Genomic DNA, 16,919 nt, shown 5'->3' with positions numbered 1-16,919 from the left:
GTTCAAGTGTCCGGTTGGGGTTGAGGCAGGGCAGAGGGGTGCCCTCTGTGGCCCTGTGCTCTCTGGGTGAAGTGGCAATTTATTCATGCTCTGGGAAGCTAGGGCACACCTGGTGACCACATGCACAGTGGAGCAAGAAGCCGCTGCTGTTTGTAGACGGACAGCATCCAGGAGCTGCCTCCCTCCCCCTGCCCCAGGAACAACGCCCAGGGTGAACAGCTTGCTTCCCGACCCAGTTGAATACCCATCTGAATCAATTAAATCTGCAACTACCCGGCAAAGATCAGCCGGTGACGGATTGGGGTTCAGTTCTGCACAGATTGCAAACACAAGCAGGTTTAACTCACTCACCACCAGACTTGAAAGAGCCTATTGAGACCCTCACAGCCCTATAAAGCTTCATTTGGAACTAGGGCTATGAATAGGGGACCATGAGATTGGAGGGTTCAACTCAAAGCAGAACTGCCTTGAGTGCCCATCAAAGCACCAGGGAAGACCAGAGTTGGGAGGGTTCTCAGAGATCACATAAAGTAGGACTGTCTGGGGGAAAGGCACCTCCACTTGAATCCTCTTGCCTTTGGGACCTGGGCAAGTTAAAACTCCCTGGACCCCCTTAACTGGTAAAATGAGGGGGGGAAGCCCTGAGATGACCTTTGAGGTTCTTTCCAGCTCTACTCTAGAAGTGCCCTAAATACCCCTCCTCATTTTACTGTAAATTGAAGGCAGAAAAGGGGGAAGGCCACAAGGTTAGTAAGGGGTGGATCTGGGATTTGTGGAAATCTATAAGGATCTTGAGACTAGTACATCACTTCTGATTTATAAAAGAAATCAAGGGGAAAAAACCAGTTGTTCCCACATCTGCCAAGTAACTGAACAACTTTTCTAAGTGGATCTAGATATTGGACCAATGGACCTGAAGCCAGACTACTTCTTGAAGACAGGAGACTGTCCCTTGCAAGGGAGCAATTCACGAATGAATTATACATTTCCTGAGCTTTGGTTTCTTCACGTGTGGGTGGCAGGATGATGAGTCAAAAGACCTGGAAAGGGGTCTTGGCTCTCACAAGTTTTACCTTTTGTGACTTTGGGCAAATTGCTTAATCTCTTTGGGTCTCAAATTTCCTCATCCATAAAGTGAATGGAAATTGATTAGATGGTCTTGAAGATAACTTTGAGTAGCTCTGTGTGATCTCAGGAAAACAGTCCCCATAATGCTTGCATTATTTTCTTACAGGATAGTTGTGACACTTGTACTTGAATATCTCCAATGACAGCGAAGTCACTACATCCCAAGTTGGCCCATCCCAAACCCACAAACTTCTCATCTTGTATCTGCATTCTTTTTTTTTTTTTAGGTTTTTGCAAGGCAAATGGGGTTAAGTGGCTTGCCCAAGGCCACACAGCTAGGTAATTGTTAAGTGTCTGAGACTGGATTTGAACCCAGGTACTCCTGACTCCAAGGCCGGCGCTTTATCCACTATGCCACCTAGTTGCCCCCTGCATTCTTTATTACCTGAATTCATGCCCTCAAACTATAGAAATTCATCTGAAAAGCAAAACCAATCAAACACCAAACCTCATGGAAACCAAATTTCAGGTTTTTTGTAAGAATTAAAACTAGTTGACCAAGAAGACATTTATATAATTTTTAATACTGAATGTCACAAGGTTTAATGACTAAATTAGTCATATCCATCTCAAAAGATAGCTGCAAATATAAAATGGCTAAAAATCGAAATACAGGTAGCAGACTGTAAATGAGATTCTTTATGTCTCATTAAGGTTGTGGAGGACATTTTTTGTTAAGAAAAGGATTTTTCTTCTGTTACATGAACATAGACCTGAATGAAGTGAAGAATTAAAATAATCCATTACCAGTAAATACACTCTAGTTTGTTGTATTTTGTCCACATCCTTTCAGATGTAATAGTTTTAATAAAAGGCTTTTCATATATGAGGCAGTGTGCTATAGTGGAAAGAGATGTCGATTTGGTCAGAAGACCTAGATCCTAATATTGGATGAATCCAGTCTTTGCCTGTCACAGGGCCTAGTTTCTTCACAGAAAATGAAGAATTTGAAGTAGGTAGGTTTGTGTGATCTCTTCTAACTAAACTCCTGTGAGCCTGAGTCTCCCTCTGACAGTCACTCTGTGTAGCCCTGGGCTGATCATTTTCCATTCTAATTTCTTTTTCTGTCAGTTGATGATGATTTTTTCCCACTACTCTCAGGGAGGGGGGAAATTCAGTGAGATAATGTATGTGAAGACAGATGGAAACTGGTAAACTCTGTGCAAATGAGGGATCTTTAGTAAATCATATGTGAGGTTCTACATGCTGATCAAGATTGAGGTGCATTTATAAAATGGAGCAAAGACCACAGCTTTGCCCACTATGGACACTGATTGCATTCGCCTGTGGCCAGTGTATACCTCCACACTCCCTTTAAGGTCCAAGTTGGTGGGCTACTCTACCAGTGATTTAGCAAATCACTCTACCAGTGGTCTAGCAAAAAAAGGACTGGTTTGGGAGTCAGAGAATCTGAATTCAATCCTAGTTTTGTCACTTGCTGCCTATGAGACTAAGGAAAAGTCATTTAATTTCCCTGTGCCTTAGTTTTTTTATCTGCCAAATGAAGGGGCTTCGCTGAAGCCAAGGAACAAGTGGTGTTTTACTGACATCAGAAAGACAGGTTGTCTGAAGCAAAAACTAGTCTCTACCTCACTGAAACTTTTGGTTGAAAATCTTCTATTTCAAAAAGTGAACAATGATAGACTCAAGGCAGCTCCCTCTGATGAAATAAGACTACTACTACTTATATTGATTCAGATTATCCATCTGCTTTAAAAATGGAACCTTTTATTGACAGATGGAAAGAACTATTGGAAATACTGTTTTAAAACAGAATCCCTCTCATTTTTACCCTGTTTTAATACTGACAAAGTATTTTTCCCCTTGTGGGAGGTAATACAGGATTATTATTCTCATTTTACAGGGAAAACAAAGTTTAAGGAGAAAAGTAGCTTGCCCAAGGACACAGAGAGGGTAAGAAGCAGCTCCCAGATTTGACCCAGATTTCCTGATTCCAAAGCTAGGGGCTGACCACTGTCATAAACTGCTAGGCAGTCATCTTTTTTATTTTTCTTTCTTTGGGACAGAAGAAAAGAAGGCACTGCTGTTGCTCCAACCCTGTGAACCACGGAAAGATGAGAATGTTCAAATAATACAAAAAACTTTCACTTTTATTATTGATAAATATTCTTCACTTGGGTGTGTGAACTAGCTTTTTAAGAAAGTATTTAGGTAATTGTATTTAAATAGAATTGGCTTCCTTTATAATCACATGTATTTTATTCTATGCATTTAAAAAATTACTAGGAGGATGAGTACCTGGGCTCCCCCAGGCTGCCAAAGTCATCCAGGGTACAAACAAGGCTAAGTATTCTGACCTTAGGGAAATAAGACATTATCTATCTCCAGGAAGAAGTTTTATGATCATATCAGATGTCAGACCTCAAAGGGCTATTAAAACTCAGAATGTTGGAGCCAGAAGGGACTTTAGATCAAAGTGAAAAAAGAACACCAAATATTAGAGGGGAAAGAGACCTAGACCTAGTCCAAACCAAGCATGTTAAGGCTGAGTGTGGGAAGCATCTTGTCCTTACTTAAGCTAAGTAAGGAGTTCTATACAGTTAGGATCAGAGCTAGTTCTTCTCAATCTATTTGATTAATTTTCTCTACTATATTGTGATATTTCTTCTGAAAAAGCAGAAACCAGAGATGGCAGTTATTATACCAAGTTGCTTCTCTCTTCTCTGATTTCCAGCTGGTCTAATGCCATGAAGACAGCAGGATCATCAAATTCAGAATCAGAAGGTGTCTTGGAGATCATTTAATTCAACCCCCTTCATTTTACAGATGAGTAGAATGAGGCCTAGGCAGGGGAGAGGCCAGCCCCAGGTGACACACTTCATCAAAGGCTGAAGTGAAGTTCACTTTTGATTCTTCCTGACCTCCAGTCAAGTGCTCTCTGCTCTACCGTGCCATCTCATCTATGGAAACAAGGTCTCTCCTTGCAGGTAAAAGATGTAGTGGGTTTTAAGATAAAACATCCCTTCTCATTCTCCAGTTGTCAATAAGGTTCTCAGGAAGACACCAAAAACTGGTGCACTTAGAAATAATGACCTATTAATAAACATTTCTTCCAATAGACTCAAACAATCCTTTTAAAAGATCAGCCCCTCGATTATTTGGAAGTTTTAAACAGAATCATATAATTAACCCTCTACCCCAAAGAATGGTCCATCCTACATGCCTTGATAAAGATTATGCCAGTTTATTACAAGAAGAAAAAAAAGTATACATTTTGTTCGGTATTAACTTGAAGACATTTGATCATTGTTGTAAGTGACCTCTTTTACATATCAATGTTTTGTAATCAGGCAGTGAAAAAAAGTTGAAGTCACTCGTGTGTGTGTGTGTGTGTTCATGTGATTGTATGTGCTACATAATGAGTTCACCCAGCATATGATCTTCTCTGGTTTCTAATCCAAATATCTGCCATCCTATGTTCGAGTCTTAGTTCGAGCAGAAGGGGGACTCCAGTCAAAGGGCATAGGGCAGCCCACCAAATTCCATTCCATTCCCAACATGGTGGTCAGGATCTTTCAACGATGAAAAACTGTAGAAAACCTGGGACCTTCCCTTGCTGGTGCCTACCAAAGCTGTGGGGAGCTGTTGCTGCTGCTGATCTGAAGGGTGGCACATCAAATTTTTGTTCTAGCCATCACTGCTGGCCTGACTTCTTCTCCTTCTGGAAACTAAAGCTTGTTCTCCTACTCAGTTTTCTTTGTTTCTGAGCAAAGTAATCAGCCCGGGCAGTACTTGCTCGGGATTCCAGGATATAGTTCACCTAGAAAACAAGAGTACATATTACCTGTCAAATCACTCTCAGAAGCTGCTCTGGTTAATAGTCTAAAAATAAGGAAGACTGTATGTGGATTTCAGAGCATCCCAGGATCTCCCATTGTAGAGAAGAAATACTGAAGTCCAGAAAAGTGAAAGTGCTTATCCAAATTTATACAGTACATGAACAGCAGTGCTAGGACATGAACTCTGGTCTCCTCTGGGATTTACAGACCAACTAAAGCTACCCTCATGTTCACCATCAGTAGGATATTTTCATGCTCTCAATATTATCATCCCCTTAATGCTACTGTCAGAGTGAAAAGCACTAGGGCACTGGACTGTGCAGTCCAAGGGGAATTTCTTGGGTATAAGTTAACTTCCTGACTCCTCAAAGCTATGTACACAAACATCCACTAGTGGCCATGTGTTTTCTCTGATTATAGGTGGCAGTAACTCTGTGAGCAAGAGGGCAGAACATAGGAGAAAGGCACTAGAAAACCCTGTTTCTACTATTTATTAGCAGTGTGCTTTTAGGCAAGTTCACCTGACCTCACTGGGTCAGTTTTCTCATGAGGAGGTTGGACTAAATGATCCCTTTTAGCTCTAATTCCTCTTTCTCCAACCTAATGGCTTAGAGCCAAGCTAGGTGATAGAGTGGATAAACCTGAGTTGGAATTTTGTCTCAGGTATTTATTTACCTGTGTGACTCTAGAAGGTCACTTTACCTTTCTCCGTCTCAGTTTCCTCATCTATAAAATGTGGTTGATAAAAATAGTACCTAACTTGTAGGGTTATTTTGAGGATCAAATAAGACATAAGTAAATATATTGATGCTTAGTTATTATTTCTACTTCTACTAATAAACTTATAATCTATAACTAGAAACAACTAGAAACTCTTCCTCTCTGAGTCCTTCCTGCTTATGCAATTCTCTCAAACTGCAGTCAAGGGACTGCCCTGGAGGGAGTCTCAGGACCAGATGCTGCTGTATGGATGCCCTATAGAACCAGAAAACCACGGAATCCAAGACTGGCAACCCCTTTATTTCTCAGGTGAGGAAAATGAAGATGAGAGAGAAGTGTCTTGCTCAAGGTCCCTGAGTAAATGAGTGAACAGATCTGGGAGGCAAAGCCAGTTTTCCTGAGTCTTCTGACTTCAAATCACACCTTCTCTCCAGGACACTGCATCTCCTGCCCCCATCTACACTTTCTGCTCCGATAGGCACAAGCAGTAGGAATTCAAAGAGAGTGCCTGAGGACGCCAGGTTTGACACACTTAGGTCTCATCACTGGTTGAATAGTCGCCAAATGACCAGCTGAGTACAATAAATCATGAAGAACTACAACCCTGGCCTGATGACTTGGAACAATAGATGAAGATCTGGAAATCAGTGTCCTTTTAATTTTTAAAGGCAGTGAAGCAGAGTGGAAAGGTTTAGGGTTAAGGGTCCTGAGATCAAGTCTAGGCACTGCCACTTACTCCCTGTGCTTGGGCAAGTCGTCTCCCCTTTTGGGCCTCAATTTCTTACTTAGCAAAATGATAGGGGTGGACAAGATCTCTGGGGTGATGTCTAGCTCTAAATTCTGTAATTGTGGGAATTGTTCCTTGATTACACTACTTGAATACTCACCTAATCTAATCTCTTCAATGTGTGGGGGCTCATCTTTGATGATCAAAGTATTTTTAAATGATATTTAACAAGCCTACTATTTCTTACATTTATTATCTCCAGTGCTTTGTGATAATCACATAGATAATTTTAATGGAAGATTAATGTTATAATCCAAAGATAAAAACGCCCTTTGGTCTGCCATTAGCTGGTTAATATGCTGTGGCTTCAGACTTGCACAATTTTATGCACTGTAGAGTGTCTCACTTTCATTGCATTTTATAGCTGACGGCATAAAAATATAGGGAGGTTTCATGGTCAATAAAGCTACAGCTTCCATCACTCTATCACGGAAAGGGCCCAATTTGAAGAGTCCGATGATTTCTTTGAAATTCATGCCAAAAGCTTGCAGAGTTAGAGACCAAAAATGCCCTGGCTTGATTAGAACAGAGAAAAGTATAGCCTCACAATACTAGGGACTCCACCCACAATGGTTAGGTTCACTAACTTCCCCCCTTTTAGAAACAGAGGACATAGACTGATTAGTAGAGATGGAAGAACCCTGGTAATGAAGAAAGAGAGTATAGCTTGTGTGAATGAGAAGGGATCTTGTAACAGAATGTTAGGGATGAAGGAATTTTAGGATAAAGAATATTGGCACTGAAGATACTTTTGAAAAAAAGAAATTTAGAAAACATAATGTTAGAGCTGGAAGGGACCCTAAGAATGTAGAATGTCAGAACACTGGAAACAGTGCCGTTTTTGTAGTCATTAGATCTAAGTTCATATCCTGTCTCTGACATTTAGTAGCTGTGTGACCTCTGGCAAATCACCTGGACTTCAATGTTCTAATCTATTTTTTTAAAAGTTCCATCTATTTTACAGTTATTGTGAGGAATATGCTTTAGAAACCACTAAGAGACATAAAGATCTAAGCTATTATCATTAATAATCAGTTATATCCTAGAACATATGATGTTAGAGTAGGAAGCAACTTGAGAGCAGAGAATGCTAGATTTAGAAGGAAGCTTAGGATATGGGACCTGGAATGTTAACTTGAAGGATCTCTGGGTGCTTTTTTTGGCAGATAAGAAGAGGGAAGTCCAGAGGGAAAGAATTTTCCTAAGATCACATGGGGCTTAGACTAGCTCCCAGGCTGCCCTACATCCCAACCCACTATTTGGTTCTGGATCACAATGTCTCCAAGATGCTTATTGCCCCATAAGGGTTTGAAGGTAAGAATCAAAAGGCTATTTCTAGAAACCTAAAATTTTGAGAACTTTGTAACTTCTTCCCCCAATCTAAACATAAAAAAAAGTTGAAAGTGGAAATTTAACCAAATTAATTAAAAACTGGTTAATGTTTTGAAGCAAATAAGGCATCATTTATCAGTTATTTAGTGTTTGTCTAAAGCATAGAGAGATACTACTGCTTCATTTTGGGAATGACAGATAAAACTGAGCATTTAAATTGCTATAAAAATCAGAGATGGGAGAAAATTAAATTTAATCTTCCAAGAGGATTACGATCATTAGTTCTTAAAGTCAATCAATGCTGCAGTATAGAACAAACTGTTACCCTGTCTGAGATATGATGGCCTGTTGGGAAAAGACACTGTGAGCAGAAAATGCTAGAAAGTCAGGAGGCTATGAGTGAGGGGGAAGAGTTCACGGTGGGGGCCAGGGTCCCCGGGTTTGAGGCCTAACCCTGCCACAATTTAGTTGTGTGTCTTAGGGAAAATCCCTGGGACTCAAATCCCCCCTGTCAATTGAAGGCATGTGACTAGGTAATGCTGAAGGTCCCTTTGGCTTGAATGTCCTATGATCACAATGGAGAGTGTGAATATGCAAGGGTAAGAGGAACTAAGATATGTAGTAGGGAAGCATTTGCTCTGAGAGAGTTCTGTCCTGGCAAAATGATTTCTCTGTGGTTGATCTTCCATGATCTCATATTGAAGTCATAAAGCTGTGTTTCTATCATCAATCTGCTGGGGTGAAAATTATTTGGATGTCAAACACAGGATTATAATTTTACCAGAATCTTCCTGAAGTCCTGAATATTTGAATACAAGCTATAAAAAAAAAATCCAAATACCTGAAGGGTAATGGAATATTTCTTTACCTAGTCCCTCAACACTTTTACTTGACAAAGGTGCCTATAAGCTTGTTGGGGGGTGACAAAACAAAGATATGTGAAAAATTTAACAGAGCCTGCAAGGATTTATGAGATGAACACTGGAAGTCCATATAATAGTGCCACTAAGGTGCTGGGGGACATTGGACAAATCCTTCCTTGGGTTTCAGTTTTTTCTTTTTTAGGCTTTTGCAAGGCAATGGGGTTAAGTGGCTTGCCCAAGGCCACACAGCTAGGTAATTATTAAGCGTCTGAGGCCGGATTTGAACTCAGGTACTCCTGACTCCAGGGCCAGTGCTTTATCCACTGCGTCCCCTAGCCGCCCCAGTTTTGTCATTTGTTAAATGAGATTTAAGATTAGATGATCTTTGAACTCTAATATTCTATTTTTCAAAGGTCCTTTGATTTTTCTTTAAGCTTTAACAGCTTATATTATAAACTCCTTTTTAGCTCTGACAACGTGTTCTGATATTCCAATCACACCGGGCACTAGGAGAAGCCTTTTGAAAAGAATTCTAGGTTGGCTGCTCATTAATACCCCCAGATCATATTTCTGGGAATTCTCTCTTTCCCTCCTGGCTCTGAGCTCTATGTTTGAGTCATGACTGACACAGAATACTGTCATCAAGTCTGTGACTGTCACTGCCAAAATGGCCCCTGTATTGCTCCCATTTTCTGTCTTTTGGATTAATTCTCATATCCATGTTGCCAAATCTGTCACCATTATTATCTGCCCTCAAAATGTTCCTATTTGTACAAAGCAAGCTTGTCTGGTTAGGAGTATAATTTAACTCTTTTTCTTTTTAAGGTTTTTGCAAGGCAAATGGGGTTAAGTGGCTTGCTCAAGGCCACACAGCTAGGTAATTATTAAGTGTCTGAGGCTGGATTTGAACTCAGGTACACCTGACCCCAGGGCTGGTGTTCTATCCACTGTGCCACCTAGCTGCTTTATAATTTAACTCTTTATAGTGATATGCAAACTGCTTTTACTTTAGAATAAACTCCAGAAGCCACCTACTGACAGAGTACTACCTTCTAGGGGCACATTTTTCTATGGTTCTATCCAAGGACAAAGTCTCAAGCTGGAAAAAGGGAATGAAGGATGGTAGAATATAAAGAACCCTGGTCTTGGGTTTGAATTCAGACTCAGCCTATTTTCCCTTTTTTCCCTTTTATAGGGATCATCTGTAAAATCGGGACAATAATTTTTATGTTACTTTTCTCCTAGGGCTGCCCAGAGAAAAGTACTTTATAAAGCATTATAGGAACAAAAGTCATTCTTCTTCTTCTTCAACTTGGTAATTTCCCTCATTAAACTGCCTTTAATATACATAAGAAAAGTTAATGACAAAAGCCTACAAGGTTGCCTTGTGTTTCTTTTTCAAAGCAAACTTAAAAATCCAAGGTGGCATGGCAGATTAGAAGAGTGTCCTGGAGTTGTAGTTAGAGGATGGCATTTAAATTGGTATTGTATAATGATTAGAGACCTAGCTTTGGAGTCTCTAGGCTCAAATCTTGCCACAGTGGCTGTTTGACTTTAGGAAAGTCATTTACTCTGCATTCCAGGAACTCTAAATGGAAAGACTAGGTTTCAGAGAATTTATTTACACTGGGATGGCAGGCCTCTGTTTCCTCATCTGTAAAGTGAAGGCGATAATCTCAAAATTTCTGATCTGACTCGAAATCTTACAATGCATGTAGAATCAGCTGCAGAATGCTGGATCTCAAAAACTCCTGCTCTTTATCTGGTCCAGTGGAACTTCATTACTGTCTCACAAATATCCTTTGCGGGTCCTCCCCTCTCCAATCCCTCTCATTCTCCTTTCTGACAATCAAATACTATGTTTACTCCAAAGTCCAGCTTTGCTCCTCTGGGAAGACTTTTCAGACCTATCTAGACCACTGTGGTCGTTACTGATTGCCCTAGACTGAGATCCAGGCTGCTGTTCTCTTAAATTGGTACTTATGTCTTGTGTGGCTCTTGGATATTCTTTTCCTTCTTCTTCTTCTTTTTTTTTTTTTTTTGCTGTGCTCTATAATTACAAAGCACTATGCAAAAATTACCCTTAAAAAGCCAAGAAGACAGCTGTCTACATTAATAATCCCATTTTAAAGAGTAATAAACTCAGGCCCACAGAGAGAAAGTGACTTTCCCACAGTCATGGAGCCAGAATTTTTGAGCCTGGGTTTTCTGAGGCCCACATTTAGGAAGAAGGCTTTAAATCTTATAATTATAGAATATGAAAAAAACAAAACAACAGCATGATGTAGAAACTGAGGACCACAGAAAGAAAGTAAATGGCAGGCACAGGTCACAGGCACAGGTAAGGAGGAGAGCCAGAATTCACACTCAGGCCTTTTCCATCTCATGGCCAGGATTCTCTTCATTGCCCCAACTTCCAGTTTTTCTTGAGGAGACTGTCAGCACAAACTATCTTCAGTTCAATTAAAAAGCAATCATTTATTGGCACTTTCTCCATATAGAGACTGAGCTGGGCTCTAGGGTACAGAGAGACAAGAACTAGAACCAGGAGCAGGCCTGGGGAGCAGCCTGGGGAAAAGTCATAGGAACATGTGAGGGTGTGCAGAGTGAGGGTAACAGCAAGAAGGTCAGTGTTTCTGGAATGAAGAGTAGAGGGAAGAAGGGGAAGGATAGGAGGGAAGCTCCAATAGGAGATGTGTCTTGCTCAAGGTTTCTGCTGGAGGCAGCAGGCGATTATTTGCTAGGTGCTGCCCTCAGGGCTGGGGTCTGGCTTCTCACTATCATGACTCTCCCAGGGTTCATATTTTTAGGGTATCTTCCAATAAGAAAGAAGGAAAGACTGAATAGGCATTAGTATTATCCATCATCAAAAATTTCACCCTGTAGTTGCCTTAACAGGAAAAAGTAAAACATGCTGGATGGGGAGTCAGAAGATGAAAGTCCTTCTAATGGCCTTGATAAGTGATCCATGTGTTGTTATCCTCATTTTACAGATGAGGAAACTGATAACCAGAAAGGGGAAGGGCTTTGTTGGGTAACTAAAACCTTTTTCCTCTCTAGGTCTCAGTATTCTTGTCTGAAAAAATGAGAAGACTGGACTAGAATGACTTCTAAAATTTCTCTGAATTCATGACTTACTACTTCTGTAACTGGGCAAGTCACTTACTTGAATCTCACTTTCCTCAACTGTCATAAGGGGTTAATAGCTGGTTAAGAAAGCATTTTGTAGACTTTAAATTCATAGGTTCAAACACACACATATATATATATATATATATATATATATATATATATATATATATATATATATATATATGTAGAGAGAGAGAGAGAGAGAGAGAGAGAGATATGTTTAGACTATATTTAGTCAGTCAATAAGTATTTATTAGGTGACTACTACATGCCAGGCACTGTGCAGTCAGCTAGGTAGGAGAAGAAACATGAGAGAGAGTGGTGTTCTGAAAACCCAAGAGAAAAGGTGAGCCACAGGGTCAAAGGCTGACTGTTAAAGACACGTTAAGAGATTAAGAACTGAGAAAAGGCCACTGGATTTGGCAACTAGGAGATCATTAGAAAAAGCAGCTTCAGGGGAATGAGAAGGTCAGAAGCCAGACTATAAGCGATTATGAAGAGAATAAGTGGGAAGAAAATAGGGGCACCTATTCTAGACACTCTTCTCAGAGTTTCAGTACAAAAAGCAGAACAGATATCAGGTTAGAGTATGAAAGGATCAGGTGAGGGGTTTTTGAGGATGGGAGTGACATGGCTACATTTGCAGACAGTAGAGAAACAGCCAGTAGACAGGGAAAGATTGAAAATAAGTGGCAGAGTGGGGATGACAGAGGGGGCACTGTGTGAAGGAAACTGGATGGCATGGGACCACTTATGCAGGTTGAGGAGTTAGCCTTGATAAGGATAAAGACAGCTCTTTGGGTGAAATAGGAGTGAAGGAGAAAATAGTGGCAGAAGGCATTTGATTGACAGGAGATGATAAACAGGAAAGCAGAGAGACCTCATGGCAAATGGCTTCAGTTTTCCTGTGAAATATGAAGCAATATTCTCAGCTGAGAAGGTGCAGAAAGCGAGAGAGTCACGAGGTTTGAGGAGGGGAAAAAAGGTCTGAAAAAGACTGTAGAGAGTGGGAGGAGTTGATGAGGGATGACTAGTAGGATTGCCAAGAGGTACCAAGGTCCTGTTTGAGGTTGTCTAATGTAAATCTGTAGTGGGAAGTCAGAAAAGTCATGTACTTTTGTCCATCTTCATTCAGGAGCACATTTGTAGAAGTCAAGCTAGCAAACAGTAGGTGTGACCTAAGGCTGAGGCTTGGCAGGGTGCAAACATTGACAAGGTCAGGGATTCAAGAGCTGAACCAGCTTACCAAAGGTCAAGTTGGGGAAAATAAGGAGTAGTCAGTGCAGGAGATATGGCCTCAAAGAGCTTGGAGGTCACAATGTAGATCTAGAGACAAAAGGGACCATAGCCATAAACTATAATGCCCTCATTTTACCTTTGGCAAAACTGAGCTTTAGAGAGGTTAAGTGACTGATCCTGATGCAAGATAAGAAATCTGAGGATTTGAACCCAAGTCTTCCTCTTGGGTAGAATCCTTTATGGAGGACAGAAAGACAAGGCTATACAGTTCTTGTATAGCCTACAAGCTAGATTAGTGAAGGAAGTACACCCTCATACCAATTACATCACGAAGACACAAAAATACTGAAGTATTACTATTACTCATATCTCATCTGGGAAGGGCACCCACCTTTAGCACAATCTCATTGACAGTTGCAGCATCTGATTCAAAGTAGAGATGTTTGTAGTCATGATTGCTTAGATAGGTAAGTTTAAACATCGCGTGACCTAGAACAAGAAAGAAAAAAGGGTCAGAAGACACCTGGGTAGTAATACAGAGATCAATGAATGGCAGAAGCTGGGCTCACTCGAGGAGCACCCAGGCAGCTTTATATTTCATTTATGCCATTTCTTCCATATTTATGGCAAAAAGTGAGTTGTGAGCTCTACAGTTTGTAGAGCAGTGAAGACTTTTAGAGTTATATGTTGACAATGGTGGGTGAAAGGACACCCAGAATATTTCCAGCTGGGGTACAGAGCAGGTGATGCAATGCTCCGGTGTCTCACTCTTGAAGTTCACAGGGCTTGAACCCTGGAGTTCAGGCAGTCAGAAAGCTTTGCCAGTCCACAGGAGAGTCTGAGGCTTTGTAGTGTCATCACGAGGCTCCAGAACATAAGAGCCAAAAGGGATTTTAGAGATTTTTTAAAAAAGCAAGAGGGGGTGGCTAGGTGGGAGTGGATAGTGCACCATTCCTGGAGTCAGGAGTACCTGAGTTCAAATTTGACCTCAGACACTTAATAATTACCTGTGTGGCCTTGGGCAAGCCACTTAACCCCACTGCCTTGCAAAAAACCTTAAAAAAAAAAAGAAAGAGAAATAGTTCAGAGGACAGAGGACTGAACTTGCCCTCATGAGAGGTCTTGATTTTAATTCTGCTCCTGATATTAGCAGTGTGGTCTGGGCAAATCTGCACCTTGGTTTCTTCATTTGTAAAATGGGGATGGTTATAATACCTATAGCACTGGCCTTATGGGAAAGATGATTCCTGTAAATATTTTGCAAATCTTACACTCCTTTTTATATGTCATTATGCCTACTATCCCTTCTAATTCATCCTTCCTATAATCTAAGAATAATCTTTCTTCCACAGAGATATGGGTCATATTACTCCTTTGCCCCCAAATTTAGGTACTGGGGTTATAGATCTAGAAGGGACCTCAGAGGTCACTGAGTCCAACCTCTTCATTTTGCACATGGGGAAATTCAGGCCCAGGGTGGTTTAAGGGTCTTACCCATAGCTACCCAGAATTTGAACTTGGGTCCTTGGACTCCAGAGCCAGGACTCTTCCCTCTGTGCCATGCTTCTTTTTCTGCCTGGAATTCAAAGCTCTCTTGCAGCTGCATCTCCTACACTAAGTTTAACCATATATGGCTCCATAGCATACTTCCCCACTTTCAGATCTTGGTTATGATCCTTCAAATTCAGTGTCACGGCTGATGCTGCCTAATTATTATTATTATTATTATTATTATTATTATTATTATTATTATTTGCAAGCAACTTTGCAAGTGATTTGCCCCAAGGTCACATGGCTAGGGAATTATTAACTGTCTGAGGTCACATTTGAACTCAGCTCCTACTGACTCCAGGGCTGGTGCTCTATTCACTGCGCCTAGTTACCCCATATTATTTTTCAAAGATTAAAGGGGAAAGATCCTGAGTATCAGAGTATCTTCTTGCATTAGTCAGCGGAGAGGCTGGGATTTGGTTTTCCAGGTTTCCTGATCCCAGTATTCAGATTTGAGTCCATCACAGCATTAGGTAGCTCAAGTAGGAAATGCAAAATCAAAAACCTAAATCAAATGAAGCCCAAAACCACTCATCAAATGGCTTGTTAAAGGCCCACTCAGCTCTGGAGTCTATTTTCTGCTAAAGTGCCTCATTGGAACTACTTTAGGAAACCATCCACAATGCAATAATGGAGAAGGGAGGAGGGGCATTAAAAAAAAGTTTTGTAAAAGGCCAATTAACCCCAGAATGATTACTGTAAAAATAAAATCACCATGCTTAAAAGAGAATGACTGTGTAGCCGGAAGGAGAAATGGCCAACGGTAATTCTATTACTGGGGCCTGTTCCAGAGGATGTTAATAATGACATAACAACAATAACACTGGCTGCTGTTTGCTGCTTTAAAGTTTACAAAGCCCTTTCTTCACAATAATCCACAGTGGGAAGGAGGGTAAGGTCTATTGTTTCCATCTGACAAAGAGGTTGGGTCCCTTGCTCCACTAACCCAGCTTGTAGAGGAGCAGAGTGGGTCCTGCTCGCTCTGAAGCAGGGCTTTTTCTCCTGCAGTAGACAACAGAGGTTTAACTGGGACTTCTCATCAGATGTGCATGTGTTTGGGGATGGGGCTTGAATGTGTATATATGGGAACTGACCTAGACACCTACATCTGTAAAATGAGGAGAATGATTCTTCCAACACTTGCTAGATAGGACTGTGGTGAAGAAAGCACTTTATAAACTACACAGCACTTTTGAGACTGGGAGAACTATTATTATATGAAAAACAACTGGGGGAGATTCTGTTAATACAGTGGGGGAAAACAAATAACACCAAGTATCTATTATGTAGTCTGCTTTTCTTCTATCTAAAAATATACGATTTTACTGTCATCCCAAAATCTCAAAGTAGGAAGTGAACTCAGAAGTGGTCCAAAGTACATCCTCCCTAAGAGATTATAGAGTCTCTGTCTAATGACCTAAACTACAGTGGTAATATTTTCAGATGTTCCTCACTGAGACAGAATTCAACCTTTTCATGCTTTAATCCTCTTTGGAATTGCTGAGATCTGCTAGAAGTTGTGTTACTCTGGTAGAGTCTTTGAGAACAGTGTCACTTGCACACCATAAGGAGGCATCAGAGGCTGACTTGAGTGGAGGATTGCTCCCTTAGAAATTAAAATTCGACATTAATACTTTGTATTAAACCCTTTCATCAGTATTCCAGTTAATTTATGTAGCACCTTGTAAGAGTTATTAATTAATTAATTAATAATATATCACCCATATTACTGTAAGTTCACCTCTTTCCCGGAGAAATCTTATTAAGAGTCTTTATTTACAGTAGCTAATTCTTCAGATCTCCAAAAATAAACTGATCTATGTTGTAAATCTGTGGCCAGAGGATTTCAGTCCTCTGTATTTTATGCTGGTACATTAATGAAACATCATTAGGGTATACTAATCATGACTGTAAATTTTGCCCTGAAAAATTAGCTAATAATTTTTTTAAAAACCACTTTAAATTACTTGATAAATTAAGCTTTGGTGGGACTAAATGTTGGTGCTCTCAAGTGAAAGTGAATCAGTGAGACTTTGGAAAAAGAGCTATATATGGTACTAGAGGGCCAGCATGCTTAATGTGTAAACATGTAGAACACATGGGAGGAGATTCATCTGGTGAAGTCATAGCCATATATGATGATGCCACCATTTGGAAGGAAAATATGGGTAAAGTTACAGGAGACACCATTACAAAGAAAGTGACCAGAATTCTGTGAGAAGGGATTCCCTAAACAACTATCTAATCAAGAATCCCTTTTGGCAAATGATTCTCCAGGCTCTGCCTGAAGGCTTTCAAGTAATAAGAAATGTACAGCCCTTGAGAGGGTTCATTTCAGTAATACATTACTGAACTGAACTGAATTCT

At 40.5% G+C, this 16,919-nt stretch overlaps 1 protein-coding gene across 7 annotated transcripts in view; it reads right to left on the bottom strand.

Annotated features, from left to right (window-relative positions):
* Positions 1-4,311: 4,311 nt before the first annotated feature.
* The window catches only part of MAPKAP1 (MAPK associated protein 1), a 357,394-nt gene continuing 344,786 nt past the window's right edge, over positions 4,312-16,919 (bottom strand). For all 7 annotated transcript variants that reach the window (XM_074211563.1, XM_074211567.1, XM_074211564.1 and 4 more), the window contains 2 exons: positions 13,393-13,490; positions 4,312-4,909 (listed from right to left, as the gene is read on the bottom strand). In XM_074211563.1, the coding sequence (XP_074067664.1) occupies positions 4,784-4,909; positions 13,393-13,490 (224 nt within the window). In that variant the 3' untranslated portion in view covers positions 4,312-4,783. The remainder of the gene's footprint in view (positions 4,910-13,392; positions 13,491-16,919) is intronic.

Source organism: Macrotis lagotis, chromosome 1 (genome assembly GCF_037893015.1).
Source record: "Macrotis lagotis isolate mMagLag1 chromosome 1, bilby.v1.9.chrom.fasta, whole genome shotgun sequence".
Taxonomy (NCBI): domain Eukaryota; kingdom Metazoa; phylum Chordata; class Mammalia; order Peramelemorphia; family Peramelidae; genus Macrotis; species Macrotis lagotis.
The sequence above is the reverse complement of the archived record's forward strand: the minus strand, read 5'-3'. Positions and strand labels throughout refer to the sequence as shown.